The sequence below is a fragment of the Eupeodes corollae genome, chromosome 3, assembly GCF_945859685.1.
Source record: "Eupeodes corollae chromosome 3, idEupCoro1.1, whole genome shotgun sequence".
NCBI lineage: Eukaryota > Metazoa > Arthropoda > Insecta > Diptera > Syrphidae > Eupeodes > Eupeodes corollae.
In genome coordinates this window covers 69,957,596-69,974,348 of record NC_079149.1, presented here as the reverse complement: position 1 = coordinate 69,974,348, position 16,753 = coordinate 69,957,596, and the positions used below count along the sequence as shown (strand labels likewise).

The 16,753-nt window shown below is 34.1% G+C and overlaps 2 protein-coding genes across 3 annotated transcripts; one reads left to right on the top strand and one right to left on the bottom strand.

Annotated features, from left to right (window-relative positions):
• Positions 1 to 195: 195 nt before the first annotated feature.
• On the top strand, positions 196 to 8,382 carry LOC129949660 (transcription elongation factor SPT5). 2 transcript variants are annotated; one of them, XM_056061248.1, is made up of 10 exons: positions 196 to 311; positions 504 to 599; positions 665 to 1,111; positions 1,176 to 1,313; positions 1,369 to 1,819; positions 1,887 to 1,957; positions 5,976 to 6,142; positions 6,209 to 6,635; positions 6,704 to 6,899; positions 6,967 to 8,382. In XM_056061248.1, the coding sequence occupies exons 2-10, from the start codon at positions 514 to 516 to the stop codon at positions 8,254 to 8,256; spliced, it is 3,273 nt and encodes a 1,090-aa protein (XP_055917223.1). In that variant the 5' UTR covers positions 196 to 311; positions 504 to 513; the 3' UTR covers positions 8,257 to 8,382. The 2 variants fall into 2 exon arrangements, with proteins under 2 accessions (XP_055917223.1, XP_055917224.1); XM_056061249.1 differs by having other exon boundaries at positions 295 to 315.
• Positions 8,383 to 12,817: 4,435 nt separating this feature from the next.
• Positions 12,818 to 14,695, bottom strand: LOC129949824 (protein-L-histidine N-pros-methyltransferase). The gene is made up of 4 exons (XM_056061482.1): positions 14,441 to 14,695; positions 14,076 to 14,375; positions 13,313 to 13,637; positions 12,818 to 13,242 (listed from the first exon to the last, which is right to left on the bottom strand). Exons 1-4 carry the CDS (start codon positions 14,531 to 14,533, stop codon positions 13,025 to 13,027), a joined length of 936 nt encoding a protein of 311 aa, XP_055917457.1. The 5' UTR covers positions 14,534 to 14,695; the 3' UTR covers positions 12,818 to 13,024.
• Positions 14,696 to 16,753: the final 2,058 nt, after the last annotated feature.

Here is a 16,753-nt window from a genome sequence, read left to right as displayed (position 1 = left end):
ATTGTGTGGTAGAAATTGTTGAGATATCGAATCATATAAATTCTGTTCTTAGATTTCAACAAGCGTGAAAAATTTGTATGAGACATTCAATTCATATTTCTGAGAATACTAAAATCTCTGATATCTTAGAAATATAAACTTGCCTAAATCTAAAAACCAAGATCTTTAATTCCTCATAAACATAAACATGCCCTAGTAAACAAGCATGCGTCAAATATTGACAGTTTAGATATTTCACTTTTCACTTTTTTAAAAGGGCTTGTTCTTCTGCTGAATAACTACAGAATAATTTTCTTTAATTGAATAATTTGGTAGGTAAATAGTTAAAACTGATATTTAAACTTTATTTAATTGCTTAGAAGTTTACAAAATTGCATTTAAAAGTACTATTTTAAATTCTCTAAAAATTGAAATATCCACTGTAACTGTTGACGTCGCATAATTTTAAGCAATTAAGAAAAGACCAGTATAGTGTATCTTGATTTCTTTTTTTTCTCTGAAAGCTCTGCCAATATGTCGGATTCCGAGGCGAGTAATATGTCGGATAGTGGGTCGGAAGATGGAAGTATGGCTTCTAACAAATCTCAGCACAGCGCAAGGTATAAACAACTTACAAAAAGAAATATTTTAAAATTTAAAATGAAAATGCTTTCATTTCAATTAGATCTCGCTCAGTATCGCGTTCAAGATCTCCCTCGCGTTCTAGATCTAGATCCCGTTCTAAGTCCGCAGGTTCCCGATCGAGATCTCGCTCAGCATCTGCTGGATCTGGATCGGGTTCGGATGTAGGCGTTAATCGCCGTCGTCAGAGAAGTCGATCGCGTGATGACGAGGAGGAAGGAGAAGAAGAACAAGAGCCGGAGGGAGAAGACCTGGACTCTGAGGAGTATGATGAAGAAGAAGATGACGAAGTTGGCCCGAAGAAAAAGAAAAAAAAGGAGAGATTTGGAGGTTTCATCATTGATGAAGCGGAAGTGGACGACGAGGTTGACGAAGATGAAGAATGGGAAGAAGGAGCCAATGAATTAGGAATTGTTGGTAATGAAATCGACGAACTGGGACCAACGGCCAGGGATATTGAAATAAGACGACGCGGAACTAACCTCTGGGAGTAAGTTTTTTTTTTAAATTAAAGTTCAGTAAATTAATAAATACGACTTGAAATTTTATTTAAGTACCCAAAAAGAAGACGAACTAGAGGAATATCTTCGCAAAAAATACGCCGATGAATCTGTTGCAAAAAGGCATTTTGGTGATGGTGGTGAGGAAATGTCCGATGAAATTACCCAACAAACTTTGCTTCCTGGAATAAAGTAAGTCGTTGTTTTTTTTTTTAATCTAGAAAAACAAATAAGTTTAATTTTAAAGGGATCCTAACCTGTGGATGGTTAAGTGTCGCATTGGTGAAGAAAAAGCCACAGCGCTCTTACTGATGAGAAAATATTTAACTTATTTGAATACTGATGAACCAATGCAGATTAAAGCAGTTGTTGCTCCGGAAGGAGTCAAGGGTTACATTTATATTGAGTCTTACAAGCAGACGCATGTTAAGAGTGCAATTGAAAATGTGGGTAATCTTCGTGTCGGAAAGTGGAAACAGGAGATGGTACCAATCAAGGAAATGACTGATGTACTAAAGGTTGTTAAGGAACAAGTTGGGTTAAAGGTTAAGCAGTGGGTTAGGTTGAAGCGTGGTTTGTATAAGGATGATATTGCTCAAGTTGATTACGTCGACTTGGCACAAAACCAAGTGCATTTAAAGCTTTTGCCACGAATTGATTATACACGAATGAGAGGAGCCCTCAGAACAACTCAAAGTGTAAGTAATTAATAAAATATATAAACAAGTACATATAATATTCTTCTGAATTGAATTTAACCTTTAGGAAGCTGATAATGCTAAACGTAAGAAGAAGCGTCGTCCACCAGCTAAGCCATTTGATCCGGAAGCAGTGCGGTGAGTTTATTTAATTAATTTCCTTTCAGCTTGAAACTTATTCATTTGAAGCAATTTTAAAATTTTATTTTCGATCCTAGTAACAATCTTTTTCAAAAATATCCGTTGGATTTACTGAAATGATAAACATTCAATTTCACAATTCACTGTGCCAACAAATTCAAAAGTGTTATGTTTTGATATAAATATGCTTTCCAAAGAAATCTGATTAAAAAAGTAAATGAACGCAAAATAGGGTTATATTGGCAGAGCCCGCGCTCAATTTTGGGTGTATAGTAACGAAATTTAATTAAAAGTCTTCTAGGTACAGTTGCTATTAGCAGCCTTTAAAACGTTTCTGATAGATGTATTTACATATATTTAAGTATATAAAAAACATACAAGTAAATTCAATTACTAGTTGAAAATTTGCTGGCGCTTCAATTTAGAACGATGGATTTTTAGTTCAAACTTGATGACTTAGCTTTGTATATTTTAGAAAAACCTTCGTTTTTAACTCTCCCTAATATCGCCTGGGCTTTGAAACAATTACGTTCTGCCATTTATTCGGTGTTACGTTTTTCTCAAGCTGATTTGATTTGATTTGATTGGGTTTAGGTTGGGACTACTTGAAGGCAAATTATTGAAATCCCATGCTTTCGTTGCTCTCGTGGTATGATTGAGGTCAATGTCCTGAATACATTTCCATGTCACAAGCAATGGATCTTTTTAGCCGATAGTTCGTACTGAAAATGCACTCGGTCCTCGCCAAAAACTTGCTTACGTATTTATTTAATAGTCTTTTTCTGTAGCTCGAATAATAAGCTTATCCTGGCCTTCAGATCTTCTCCCCTTTGCTACAAGCCCTACATACAATTGTTTTAGAGCTGTCAAGCTCTTTTGAAATTTCTTTTCTTTTTTCAACAACCTTTCAGTACTTGGAAGATTTATTATCGCTTTTGTTATGTGTTTTGTACAGCTTTTTTCGTTTCCATAGGTTAGGTTAGGTTAAAGTGGCTGTACATGATGGAAACGGGCACACCTAGGCAAGTTTAATGGCCCATTGTGATACCACATGAATCTTGAGGCTTTCTCCTAAGCTTAATGAGTCACTTACGAAACGAGAGAGACTGATTATTCTGATATAATTTAGATCGCTTAAGAAGAATTATCCTAGGTAATTCTTGCGTTTTTAAGCTAGAGCATTGCATGTACAGAGAAATAGAAGAACTATTTCCTCCTCTTCCTCGTCCATACAGCTTCTGCAAAAGTCATTTCAGAAAACTCCTAGCCGCGTGGCGTGCTTTCCTATTATACAGTGTCCGGATATCACACCTATTATCGAGCTTATATGCGATCTACTTAGAGATAGCAAAAACCTTGATCGCTTTAAATCTAGTGTTGTCCAGATGTTTTTTGTGACCTGACACTTGGTGATGTTGTTCCTCCTGGTGTTTGCCTTCTTGCATTAGCAACAGATTACAAGTAGCGATTGGTATACCAGCATGTGCCATACGTGGTACGATGGGCTGCACTGTACCGTTCCTGGCGAGTTCATCTGTCTTACAGTTACCTGGGATGTCTCCGGCACCCGGTAAAGGTGAATATTAAACTGTTATGTCATCTCCATTAGAACTTGATGACTTGATCGATAGTTGTGGACTGTTATATAGTTTGTAGAGACAGAGTCCAGAGATTTTAAAGCGGCCTTACTATCTGAAAAAATACGGATCTCAGATATTGATATCACGTTATCTTTAAGCCAGGACAAGACTTCCTTTATCGCCAAAAGTTCCGCCTGGAACACGCTACAATGGTTGGGAAGGCGGAATGAGAGACTTAATTTCAGTCGTTCACAGTACACACCTCCACAAACCCCTTCTTTTGGTTTTGAACCACCTCTATAAAAATTGATTCTGAAATCTGAAAGTTTCTGTCGACTTGCAGTTGGGGGATGGTGTCGTCTGTGTGCTTTGGAATTGATTCTAAATACCTAAGAATTACGGAGTGGTCAATGTTGTTGTTAGTCCACTGCGACGAAACTTTGAGGCGAATAGCAGAGCTTGCAGCTATTTGTTTGCTAAGTATGTCAAGAGGTGTTAGGTAGAGTAAGGTGTCCAGTGCCGTAGATGGGGTCGTGCGAAGCGATCCGCTTATACATACATAGGCAAGCTGAACAATGGACTTTATTAAGCTTATCCCTGTTTATACCTTTCTCTAAAGCAGTCCACCATTCTGCCACACCGTACATTGAAATCGGTCTGATTACCGATATGTTTAGCCAATGCGTGATTCTGGTTTGTAAACCCCATTTATTACCAATAGCTTTTTTGCTAGAAGAGAGAGCTACAGTAGCTTTTTTGACTCTCCTGTACGTTGCGTTTCCAATTTAGTTTTTTATCTAAGACAAGACCCAGGTATTTAGCCTCGCCTGAGAATTTTAATTCGATTCCTTTAATATAGGGAGGGTTGACAAATTAAATTTTGTATCTCCTCGAAAATAAGACCAAATCGCTTTTGTGTGGGTTAACACCCAGTCCACACCGATCAACCCAAAGTATTAGTCTGTCTAAGGCATTTTGTAAGAGTTCTTTTAAAGTGTTAAGATGCTTTCCTGAAATTGCTATAGCAAGGTCGTCCGCATAGGCGATCACTCTGAGAACCTTCGCATCCAGACCAGTTCGGATGTCATTTACCACTAGGTTCCAGAGGAAAGGGGATACAACACCATCTTGCGGTGTCCTTCTACTAACAAACCGTCTGCCAGAAGAGTTGCCCAGTTTTGAGTTAATTTTTCTGCTAGTCAGCATTAAATGAATTAACTCCTCAAGCGAACTCTCTACATTTAGAGATGTGATTGAAAATGTTTTCGTAGCTTGTCGCCTTTGTTTGTATAGGCTTTTCGAGACTTCCCCTTTCCATTTCTGAATGTACTCTCAGTAGTAGTGGTAGGGCCATTATTCACAACCCTGCCACTACTGTAGTTAGGTATCGCTACCTTCCTACTCCCGTGGCTGACAACAGTAGATTAAGGTCGGTAAATGACAATTACGTAGGGTGGGAAGGAGCACGTGGGAGGTGGGATGGGAGTTGGTGAAATAAGTGTTGGCGATGATTCTGGAAAGGTAGAGAGATAAGAACGTCCTATAGTTTCAGGACTCATCTGGAGAGAATTCTCTAGAATCATTGACCTTACTCAGCTTCTACAACTCGACAATTTTGACGTTCAAAGTTTCCATATCTCATTCAAATTGCTTAAAGCAAAGCTATATGCAATTCAGTTCAGTTTCAAACAATTATTATTATTATTATGTTACCAACACAAATTACACAAAAGGAAACAAATAGTTTATAATTATGGTTGCCAATTAAAAAGATCTTAAATTTGACCCTGCATTAATTTGTTTGAACAAAAAACCTTTAAGCAACCGAATGCCTAGAGGATTTTAAAATGTCCGCTCTTACCCTTTCTATGTTTTCTAGCGTCCTAACTGTTGTGGAAGTTCCAATACGTTTTTTCTACCCACTACAGGTATCCCTGAACGTTTCCACCCACCAAAAAAAATCGATATCCAATCAGGCATACGACCTGAAATGTTTTCTGAATTCACGTGGTGTTCTGTAATCAAATAGCTGAAAGAAAAGTAGGCCTCCAATTCGAATTCGCGCCCCTGCTTTGTCCACTGCATTGTTGACACTGAAATAACCATAAACATAAGACCTTTGATAATGTGCTTTCGAAAGCGCCATACCAACACTCTTCTATTAATAGCTTCTCATTGGCAATATTTTCAGATAAGGATTATAAGGATATTACTTACTTAAAACAATACAAACAAACATGTACACTTTTCCTGAGTGCTTTAATTATTTTTTATTTTAAATAAAAATAAATAGGTAGTAAATTTCGAAAAAAAAGATCAAACAAAAATTATTCTTTAAAAATAAATAAATAAAATGTTAGAAATAAAATAAAGACACAATTTTGGTTAAATAATATTTAAGATCATGAAAATAATGCTCATTATATCTTCCACAGTGCAATTGGAGGTGAAGTTCATTCAGATGGTGACTTTTTGCTTTTCGAAGGAAACCGTTATTCGCGTAAAGGTTTTCTTTATAAAAATTTTACAATGTCAGCTATTTTGGCCGAAGGTGTCAAGCCCACTCTTGCCGAATTGGAAAGGTTTGAGGAACAACCAGAAGGTGAGCAAGTCAATAATTTTTTGTTTTTTTACTTAAATACCTTTTTTTTATAAATTCTCTTTATAGATGTTAACTTGGAAATCGCTGCCGCTTCAAAAGATGATCCAACGGCATCTCATTCGTTCTCCATGGGAGACAATGTTGAAGTTTGTTTGGGTGATTTGGAAAATTTACAAGCTAAAATCATAGCAATCGATGGAGGCATGATCACAGTAATGCCAAAGCATCAGGATCTTAAAGATCCTTTAATTTTCAAGGCAAATGAGCTTCGAAAACATTTTAAGACCGGAGACCACGCTCGTGTTCTGGCCGGTCGTTATGAAGGTGAAACAGGTTTGATTGTTCGCGTTGAACCAACACGGATTGTACTAGTTTCTGACTTAACAATGCATGAGTTGGAAGTGCTTCCCAGAGATTTGCAGTTGTGTTCCGATATGGCAACAGGTGTTGATTCATTGGGACAGTTTCAGTGGGGAGATTTAGTACAACTAGAGTAAGTTTAATTTAGCATAATTTGTTGCTCGTTGGCTTATGATAAGAGTTTTCTGTTTTTCAAAATAGTCCTCAGAACGTTGGTGTTATTGTTCGTTTGGAACGTGAAAATTTCCATGTACTTAATATGCATGGTAAGGTTATTGAATGTAAACCAACGGCGTTGCAGAAAAGACGAGAAAACCGTAACACTATTGCACTAGATGCCGAAGAGAATCAAATTCGTCGCAGAGATATAGTTAAGGTCATGGAAGGGCCACATGCAGTAAGAATAATAATGAACGATAATACTAATCAAAGTAATAAAAATGCTTCTTTTTATGTTTATTCAGGGTCGCTCAGGAGAAATTAAACACTTGTATCGGAGTTTGGCATTCTTACACTGCCGTATGTACACTGAAAATGGAGGAATTTTTGTGTGCAAGACACGCCACTTGCAATTAGCTGGAGGCAACAAATCCCAGGCCAACACAATGGGATCCTTAGGTGGTATGGGATTCATGTCACCTAGAATTCAATCACCCATGCATCCCTCGGGAGGACGAGGAGGACGCGGAGGTGGCCGAGGCGGAAGAGGAGGTTTCCGTGTGACCAGAGATCGCGATATTGTAGGAAAAACTATAAAAATCTGTGGTGGGTCGTACAAGGGTTCAGTTGGTATTGTTAAAGATGCAACTGAAAGCACAGCTCGTGTAGAATTGCACACTTCGTGCCAGACAATTTCAGTTGACCGTAACCACATTGCTATTGTTGGAGTTCCTGGCAAAGAAGGAGGCAGTGTTTCCACTTACGGGCGCACTCCAGCCCGCACACCTGGTTATGGCTCACAAACTCCGGTTTATGCAGCTGCAGGATCTAAGACGCCATTGCTTGGTAGTCAAACTCCAACTTGGGATTCCGAGGGTCGTACACCTTATAGTGGTGCTATGACTCCGTCTCATGACGGCAGCATGACTCCTCGTCATGGTGCCTGGGATCCGAATATTACGAATACACCAGCAAGAAACAATGATTATGACTATAGCATAGAAGAACCTAGTCCAAGTCCAGGTTACAATCCAAGTACGCCCGGCTATCAAGTCAGCACACCATTTGCTCCACAAACTCCGGGAACTGTCTATGGTTCGGACAGAAGTTACAGCCCTTACAATCCAAGCCCAGCTCCTTCTCCTTATCCAGTCGGTTATATGAGCACTCCATCTCCATCGAGCTATTCTCCCAATACCCCTGGCGGCGCTCCACAATCGCCATATAATCCCCAGACTCCAGGAGCCAGTTTGGACTCCCATATGGGTGACTGGTGTACCACAGACATTGAGGTAAAAATTCATACTCATGATGATGCCGACTTAGTTGGACAAACTGGTATCGTTCGAACTGTTTCAAATGGCGTGTGCTCCGTGTTCTTACGTAAGGAAGATCGCAGTGTTTCGATCATAAGTGAACATTTGGCACCCGTGCCACCTGAAGTCGACGATGATTTCAAAGTAATTTATGGAGATGATCGCGAATTGACTGGAAAAGTAATATCGGTTTCTGATAAGGACACTAGCATTTGCAAAATAAATGGCGATGTCACTATGATACCCACATCCCATCTTTGCAAAATGAAAGTTGACTAATTACAGTCTTTGAAATAAAATGCATCTTTAAACTAACACAATATAATTTACAATAATCACATTGTATAACCAGCTCAATGTTTAGTTATTTCCCTTAATAAAATATATACCCTAATTACTGAAAAACTTTGCTTTTACAATATTTTGTGTATTTTATAAAATGCCTGCAGACAGGCAATGAGTAATCCAGCGAGAGTTATTTATGGGAATTTAATCGGAATGAATATTTTATAAATTAAAACCTAATATTCGCTTTTTTGTAACTACAGATTCGAGGGTTGAGGTAAAAACTAACTTCCAAGGAAATATAAATTGCTAATTTTTGAAGAATTTCAGAATTTTGAAGAAATGGATTGACCATATCCATATATTTTCTGAAATGAAACTGACAAAAGAAAACAAGATTAGCATTATTCCTATTCCTAAGCCCAATTAAGATCATTTGCCGTCCTATTTCGCTCTTACCCCAATGGCGTATCCAAAGGGGGTCGTAGGGATCATGAACCATCCCACCCTGGGAGATAATTTGTTTGTATTTTTGTAGGATTTCCCTTTAATTCAAAACTAATCGTATTGTGTTAATGGATATGACCCCTTTTATATTTTGAATTATTTATTTTTTGTATAACAAAATTTGTATTTTACTTTCTAAACTTAGTTGCATAAACTACCACTTTTAACTGATGGCTGGACCAAGAACATAATATGAATCTGGCTTTCAGCCCTATTCCAAGAACTTAGCACAAATTCATCAAATTTTGACCAATGGACAATCCAGGGGAGGTCATATAAGCCATAAAGCTTATACAGTTAAGTTGTATAAGTAAATATTTATTATTAATTTAATGAAATTCACCAAAAAGTGATTTGATGTCAAAAACATTTAAAATTTCTGTAATTTTAGTAATGCTGTTAATTATTTTTATAAAATGTATTTCCAAGAAAAACGGACAATATTCAAGCTTTTAAGAATAAACCTTGAATAAGAGATATTCAATTTTAAATTAAGTTACCTTTAAATTCCTGAAGCTAGCCTTCAGTTCCATCTTATTTTTTGTACGAACATAGATAGGGAACATTGAAGTGATTTTTAGTTGTGACACAGAGGAACTAAGTATATGGCAAGTATTGCATTCGTACAAAATTTCGAGTCAAAAAAAAGTGGGTCCCCCATTCCATCGGTCTGTCTGTCTGTCCTGGTCCCTAAGGCCGAAACCACTGTGCCGATTGAAAGTAAGCCCATTAGCTTAAGACCTATTTGTTTTTATTTTTTAATACTTAAAATAATAGCAGTCCCCATACAAATTTTTTGTTGTAAATTCGAAAATTCGAATTTTTTCAGAAATGAACCGATAGAGTTTTTTTAGGAACTTTCTCTAATTTTTTTATTGCTCCATAAGGATTCCCCTCATAAAGCCGTTGTTTTGTTTTCAAATTTTCTCAAGAACTTAATCAACAGATTACAAAAATCTTGTCTTTCAATTCAATCTCTTTTTGATAGTCGAATTTTCAAATTGATGATGATTTTTGATGATCGAATACATCATTATTTTTTAATGGCAATATAATTCTTTCAAAATTGATTTTCTGTTGAACAAAACTTTTAAGATCTTAACCAATTAAAGAAATCTGTATTTTGAAGTGAGATTTAAACACGAATTTCAAGAATATAAATGTCCCAAAAACAGCAAAAGTGACACTTTTGTTAAACTAATGGCTAATTAATAATAATATATGAAAGCTTTGAATCCCTTGAGAAGAGAAAAGAGATTCTGAAACGTGTTATTTTTGACTGCCACAAAAAAGTTGCTTTCCAACTTATTTGTTTGCCTTAATTTGTTTTTATTTTATATTCAGAGAAATTATGTACTTAAAAACACTTATTACCTTAAATTCAAGACCCAAACATTTTTTCTCTACAATTTTAAAGTTTTTTTGACTCCTTTAAGATTACAATATTTTCTAGCATTATTACTAATCTAAGAGTAAGCAGACTGATAGCGATAGTGATAATAGACTCCCAAAAATTGATTCCGAAAAAAACTACGTCAAACAAAACAGAAAATTCTGGATATCAGTTTCTTTCTCATTTTCCGGGTTTCAAAACAATTTCGTACATTTCTCCATGAAAGCAATAAAAACCCTCTAAGCTATTGTGGTTTGCTCTTAAATATGGCATACTTAGGAGACGGTTAGAATCTTGGAATGCTTTCATATGAAAAAAAGTCTACTAAATTAAATAGACTGTACTTTGCTGGACAATAGCGTTCTAAAATAATTTACTAACTAAAGTTGACACTTTAGCACATGATATGGATACATTTCGTTTCGACACAAATATCTTTTTAAAACTTTAAAATATTGGCTTTGAACTACTTTTATCCTTCAAAAAATATTGTTATCAATATTCAGTAAAATTTTGAAAAAAAATCGAATTGACAGTATTTTTACAAAAAAAGTAAAAACCTAAAAAATAAATTAACAAAAGTTGGTAAAAATAGATTTTTCGACTCTAATATCTTTTCCAAAATTTGAGATTATGGTTTCCAACTAATTTTAACTTATAAGAAATATTGTTTTCAACATTGGGACAAATTTTGAGAAAAATCGAATTGACACTTTTTTTACAAAAATAAAAGCCTAAGAAATGTATAAAAGTTGGAAACAATTGATTTTCGACTCAAATAGTTTTTCAAAACCTTAAGATATCGGCTTTAAAATACTTTTATCTTTCGAAATATATTGTTTTCAACATACAGTCAAATTTAAAAAAAAAATCGAATTGACAGTTTTTTTTACAAAACATTAAAAACCTAAAAAAACCAACAATACTAAAACTTGGTGAAAATTTAGTTTCTACTTAAATAGCTTTTCAAAAATTAAAAATATTGGCTTCAAAGTTATTTTATTTTACAGAAAATATTATTTTCGATATTCAATAAAATAAAATCTAAAAAAAATATTACGCAAATTTGGTAAAAATTGATACACAGACACAAACTTTTAAGCAAGACAAATCGACAAACGGGATGGGAAGTTATCAGTGTGGGTCGCTTCCAGTGTCTTTTTTCTTTTATAAATTGACAATGAAACCAGTTACAGAAACCATTAAATGGAGTTGTGCAAAAAATAAATAAATCATAGAGTAATAAAGTTCAGCTTTCAGTTGAATGAAAAAGTATGATCAACTGACATTTTGATAGAACAGACTTGACTTAATAGTTAGAGTGATTTTTCTTGACTAACTTTCCAATCAACTTTCCATTAAAGTTGCCTTAATCGGAAGGTAATTTTCCAGAGCCTAGAATCTTGGCTTACTTTTAAGTCCCTTATGGCGTCTGAACCTGCCCAATGTTTACTTAGCTAAAATACTTGACCTTTTTGGATTAACACTTTACAAATATAAAAAAGTGCTACTACTAGGTTAAAGTTTATCAAATATTTGTTTCCTTAAAATAGCTACTGGTATGTAATAAGATCTACAATTCTGTATAGATTGATTGAAGTCTAGCCTCTACGCCTCAAAAACACAAAATCATAACGAAGATGCTGGAGCCAAATCCGCTCTGAAAGAACCTGTTATCAAATTAGACATTACAAAGCACCAACATGGAAATTTATTCAAAAAAAAAAATGTTAAATTATAACCACACCAACACCACATTTAACTCTAACATAAGAAATCTAACAACCCGAAAGACATGTCAAATAAAAATACCATATATGAACGATTGCGAATGAGACACAGCAACCTCACCCACAAGCACCTTATCACTAACGAAATTCCTCTATCTGCAAGCTATGCGATGAAAACCAAACGCTTTCCGTTAGTCATCTTACGTGATCTAAATATTTGAATTATAAAAGTCAAAGTCTCTTCTACAACAAATTTACCGGTCTTTTAACAGAAATTACATACATGAATCTAAATAATGTATGTATGTATAGAATTTGATGTTAGCTCTAAACTTATAACCTTTAATACTAGCTGTAAGCTATAGCAGCTCGAGCTAGAAGCAAATTTTATCAATAAAGTATTTAATTGCACGTTAATAAATTATAAAAGTAAAGTAGAGATAAGATGAGATATAAAAAGATAACAAAAGGAATAATATCATCTGTCTTCACTTATCTAGTAAATGGAGTAAATTATTCGGAAATTCAACAGCACAGCCAATTGTAATCTTTTTTTTAATGAGTTCCTTTTATTAATCGCATATGATTAAATATTAAAATGTACGATAAGAAACATTAATGACACCTAAATTGTGAAAGCAATTTTTAAAATTTTTCTGTTTTTAAACACTCATTCTACATTCTGTCAAAACTACCTAAGTTCTACATTCCTCTATTTTTAAATTATACAGAATTAGGTCTCTTTTCCGAAATCTGGATATTTAAAAAAAAAATTTGCAAATACTTATTTCAAAAACACAAACAATTTCTTTTGTAAGTTTGAATTATAGAACCATCGTAGTCTTTTAGTAAACAACTCTATTAAGTCTTCGAAATTCTCCTTTTTTCTCAACTTCAATTAATTTACCAGTTTAAAACATTGGACTTCCTTTTTAATAAACATATTTTATTTAATGAATTTATTAAATTTAAAATGTAACACATTTTTTTATTCTTAATAAATGCTACTTAAATTTGAGCCTTAATTTGTTTAGGATTTTATTTAAAAATAAATATGCAGTCAGACAAAATTACAAACCAGAAAAAAATAAAAAATAAAGAGGTAGAAGATATCTAGAAGTTCACCACAAAGTTATTTTTTTGATAGAACAACAACGAGATCGATTAACCAATAAAAAGATTGCCTTAGATCGCCTTCACACAGGTATGGTGCTTTTGTCCACGATTCTACTTTGAAGCCAAAATTCTCTAGCATTTCAAAAAATATAATCGCTTCGGCTTCAAAAGAGAACTGTTTAGCTTTATCTGGCCAATGTGCCATGAGTGGTCGTATTGGCAAATGCGAAGTATCTAGAATGGTAAATTTTATTTTATTTTTGAATTAGTTTTAATAGACTATTTTTTTATAAATAAATCTTACTGAATTCCACATAGTGGACATATGGCAATACAAGGGCTATTATTACTCGTCCATTTGGAGCCAAAACATTGTAGATGTCTTGTAGTAGTTCATATGGGTCTATGCATCTATCCAATACGTTTAAGCAAGCAACGAGGGGGACATTTTGAATATTACTTATTTTATCGATGATTGTAAAATTTCTCTTTTCCAGTCGTTCACGCATGGTCCAACTAGTTTCTGTTGCGTATACTCGTACTTTGGCATCTTTTTTTAGTTTTATCACAGAATCAATTAATCGTACTGAAATCTCTCCATCACCTGCTCCTATGTCCAAGATATCAACCTAAACAATTAATACATAGGTATACCATATAAAAAGAATGCAATGAAAAACGGTTGATTATAATTAAATTTGAAGAAAGCTTTTCTTTCCTTAGTTAATTTATTAATTTAAACATAAATAATAAATTGGGTGAAGCAACAGTCCGTTGAGAACAAGGACCTAGGAAATTACAACTCTCAGCCATTCCTGTATGCGAGTACTGTTTTCAGGGATTGAGGGGACCCTACAGTTTAATAATATGTTTGTTTATGAAGAAGCACTAAATGTGTTACCTTCGCGCTTCTCTTAAACTAATAGATATAAAACAAATATGTAAATCACTACGAGCTGCGTATTTTTGTTTAATTTGCTTGTTTATTATTTATATACAATAAGGTTTATAGTATTTTAGACGCAATTACTTATTTGCTTTTCATCATACTCATCATAAGTACTTACCGTCTGATGTCCGTTCGTAATAAAACTATGAACATCAAAGTTTCCAGCTTTCAATAGTTTTGCGAACTGGTTATCTGATAAAATAAACATTGAACCACGCTTCAGAAATCCATTAATATCAGTCTGTGTCATAAAAAATTGTAAAATTGTTCTGGCTAAAGTGTGCCATAGTTGTATCCAAATGTTAGCAGACAGTTCCTTAGCCTTTTCCAGCCAATCAACTGTAATATCATCTGGTTGATCAAGAGGCACGAATTTTGATTGAAAGTTATCTGGTAGTTTATGTACTAATCGGTACCACTAAAGTGTTGAAGAAAATTATATTTCTGTTTTACTGAACACAAATTAAAATTGTAGGTTCTTACCAATCGGGTATCAAATTCATCAAGATACTGATCATTGTGTACCTTTTCAAATATAGCTCTAGCTAAAGTTCCACGCGGTCGATGGATATTCATAATTTTTGATTAAAGATTAACTAAAACACACCAAACATTGTTATTTTTATATTTTCTTATTCAAACAAATATAATTCTTAAGAATAAAATAAGCAATCGCCCCTTTTCGTTTTCTTCTTCTGAATTCTGTTTCTGTATTTACCACTCTATTAAATATATATGGAGTGTCTGTATTTAATTTACAATTGGCCACTGGGTTAGTTTATATTTCTGAAAATTCTCTTAATTTCCCCAGTGTCGACGAGTACCAGAACGGAAGAAAAGCAGGTGTTTGCACAGTCTTTGGTACCATTAATGCAAGAGATTAAATCAAAAACACAAGCGGTCCAAATTACCATAATTTGACTCATATTTGTATTGTTGACTTATCACGATTTAAACTTGATTCAAAAATTCGATCTAAAAACCTATTACATATATACATCATGTGCAAAATTTTAAACAATTTAGTAAAATATCAAAGCCATCTTAAGCAATTTACTAAGCTTAAAAGATGATTTAACTAATTTTAAAACTATTTAAACATCTTACTATCTCTTAACAATCTGCTAAAATAAAAATTATGGATTTGCTACTTTAACTTTTAGCAATTTTCTAAATGCATATGACATCTTTACATTTATTCCTATACGACCACTGGATGGAATGGTCCAGTCAACAGTTGGAAATTTCAATAGGTCTGTTTAAGCGTATTTGCTTTCTTTATTTTCACGAACTGACACTTTTTAGACATGTTTGGATGCTCTTTAAAAAAAAATGCAATTAGCAATATACAGATTAGAAAAGAAAGATTTAAAATTTTGGACTTAACAATAGGTTGTTTAAAATTTTGCGCCAATCCCTTTACCTGTTTGATTGTAGCTTACTTATGCTGGTTCCGAGGCTGAGAAATGAAATACATTGGTTCTAAATTAAAACGTTTTATTTTGGTCTTTATTCTTTATTTTTTAATATTATTTCTTGATACCAAAAAGGCTAGGCGCGCACATGCAACTTTTTCGAAACCAAATAGTTCGGTCGTTAGCTGCCCAAATATCGCGTAATTAATCAACGAAATAAACCAATACACAGGAAACATTTATTCACTTCTATCCCATATACAAGAAACAAAATAGTTTCAAATATGTCCTATTCTTTTGCTTATGAAAGAAAAGAGTAGATACACTGTTCAAAACAATTGTATGAGAAGGATTACTGGAAGTATCCGCGCGTCTGGAAGTATCCTACTAGCCCCGTCACCGTCACACTTTAAATAATCATTCGACTGAAATGCTCTAATACATACATAATGAAGATAAGTGTATCATAGAGGTCACAGACGTTTTTATGGGATTTATCCAAACAGTTTCGCAATTAAAAGTTGCATGCTGCCGCCTAGCCTATGGTGCAACAACTTTTAATCACTTCATCAATAAATCTCAAACTTGGATCATAATAGAATAAAAATGAAACCGAAATAAAAGGTGCAACAATTAAAGAAACGTACAAAGATCATGATTAGTACTCTTTAATTATGGGGTTTCAGAAAAAAATAAGACTACTATTGGTGTGCTAATAGGAAAAACACCCTTTTAGGATCACAAAGAAATGAGTTTTCTTTAATTAGAGAAATGAGATTCTCATCATCTCTGTCTAGGACACAAAAAATATATGGATAATAATCAACTTAAATTGCCTAGGTTAGACAGAATAGTTATTTTAAAACATTTTAACAGAGCTACAAATGTTTTTCTTAGGCAATTGTCTAATGAAAATAAATTGTGTATATGTGTGAAGTGTTTTATACTTTATCTTAACCTTTCCAAATCAATTTCTCGAATTCTGCCATTTCGATTTTATAATGCAGTAAGACAAAAATGAGCTAACAAAAAAGGTATGTTTACCAAATACATAAGGTCTATCACTCAATTGTTTCCTTATATGTTTTGGTATTTGTAAAAGTGAAGCCGTTCTATCTTTTATTTTTTTTATGGAGATGAGAGATAGAAATTCGCAGTGCGTTGATAAAATACAAATGGTTTCTCTACTTCTACACTCTTTAAAGTTAAACTAACTCCTCTAGAAATATAAACTGGGGAAATGTTTGTATGAGAAAATACATCTTTCCCGAGGTGTATCCCAAAAAAACGCTCTATATGAAGATATAAATCTCTTCGTTAGTATCACCTTCCAAAATCCATTTGATGACATTGCTTACATACACAGGTAATGTCGATGAAA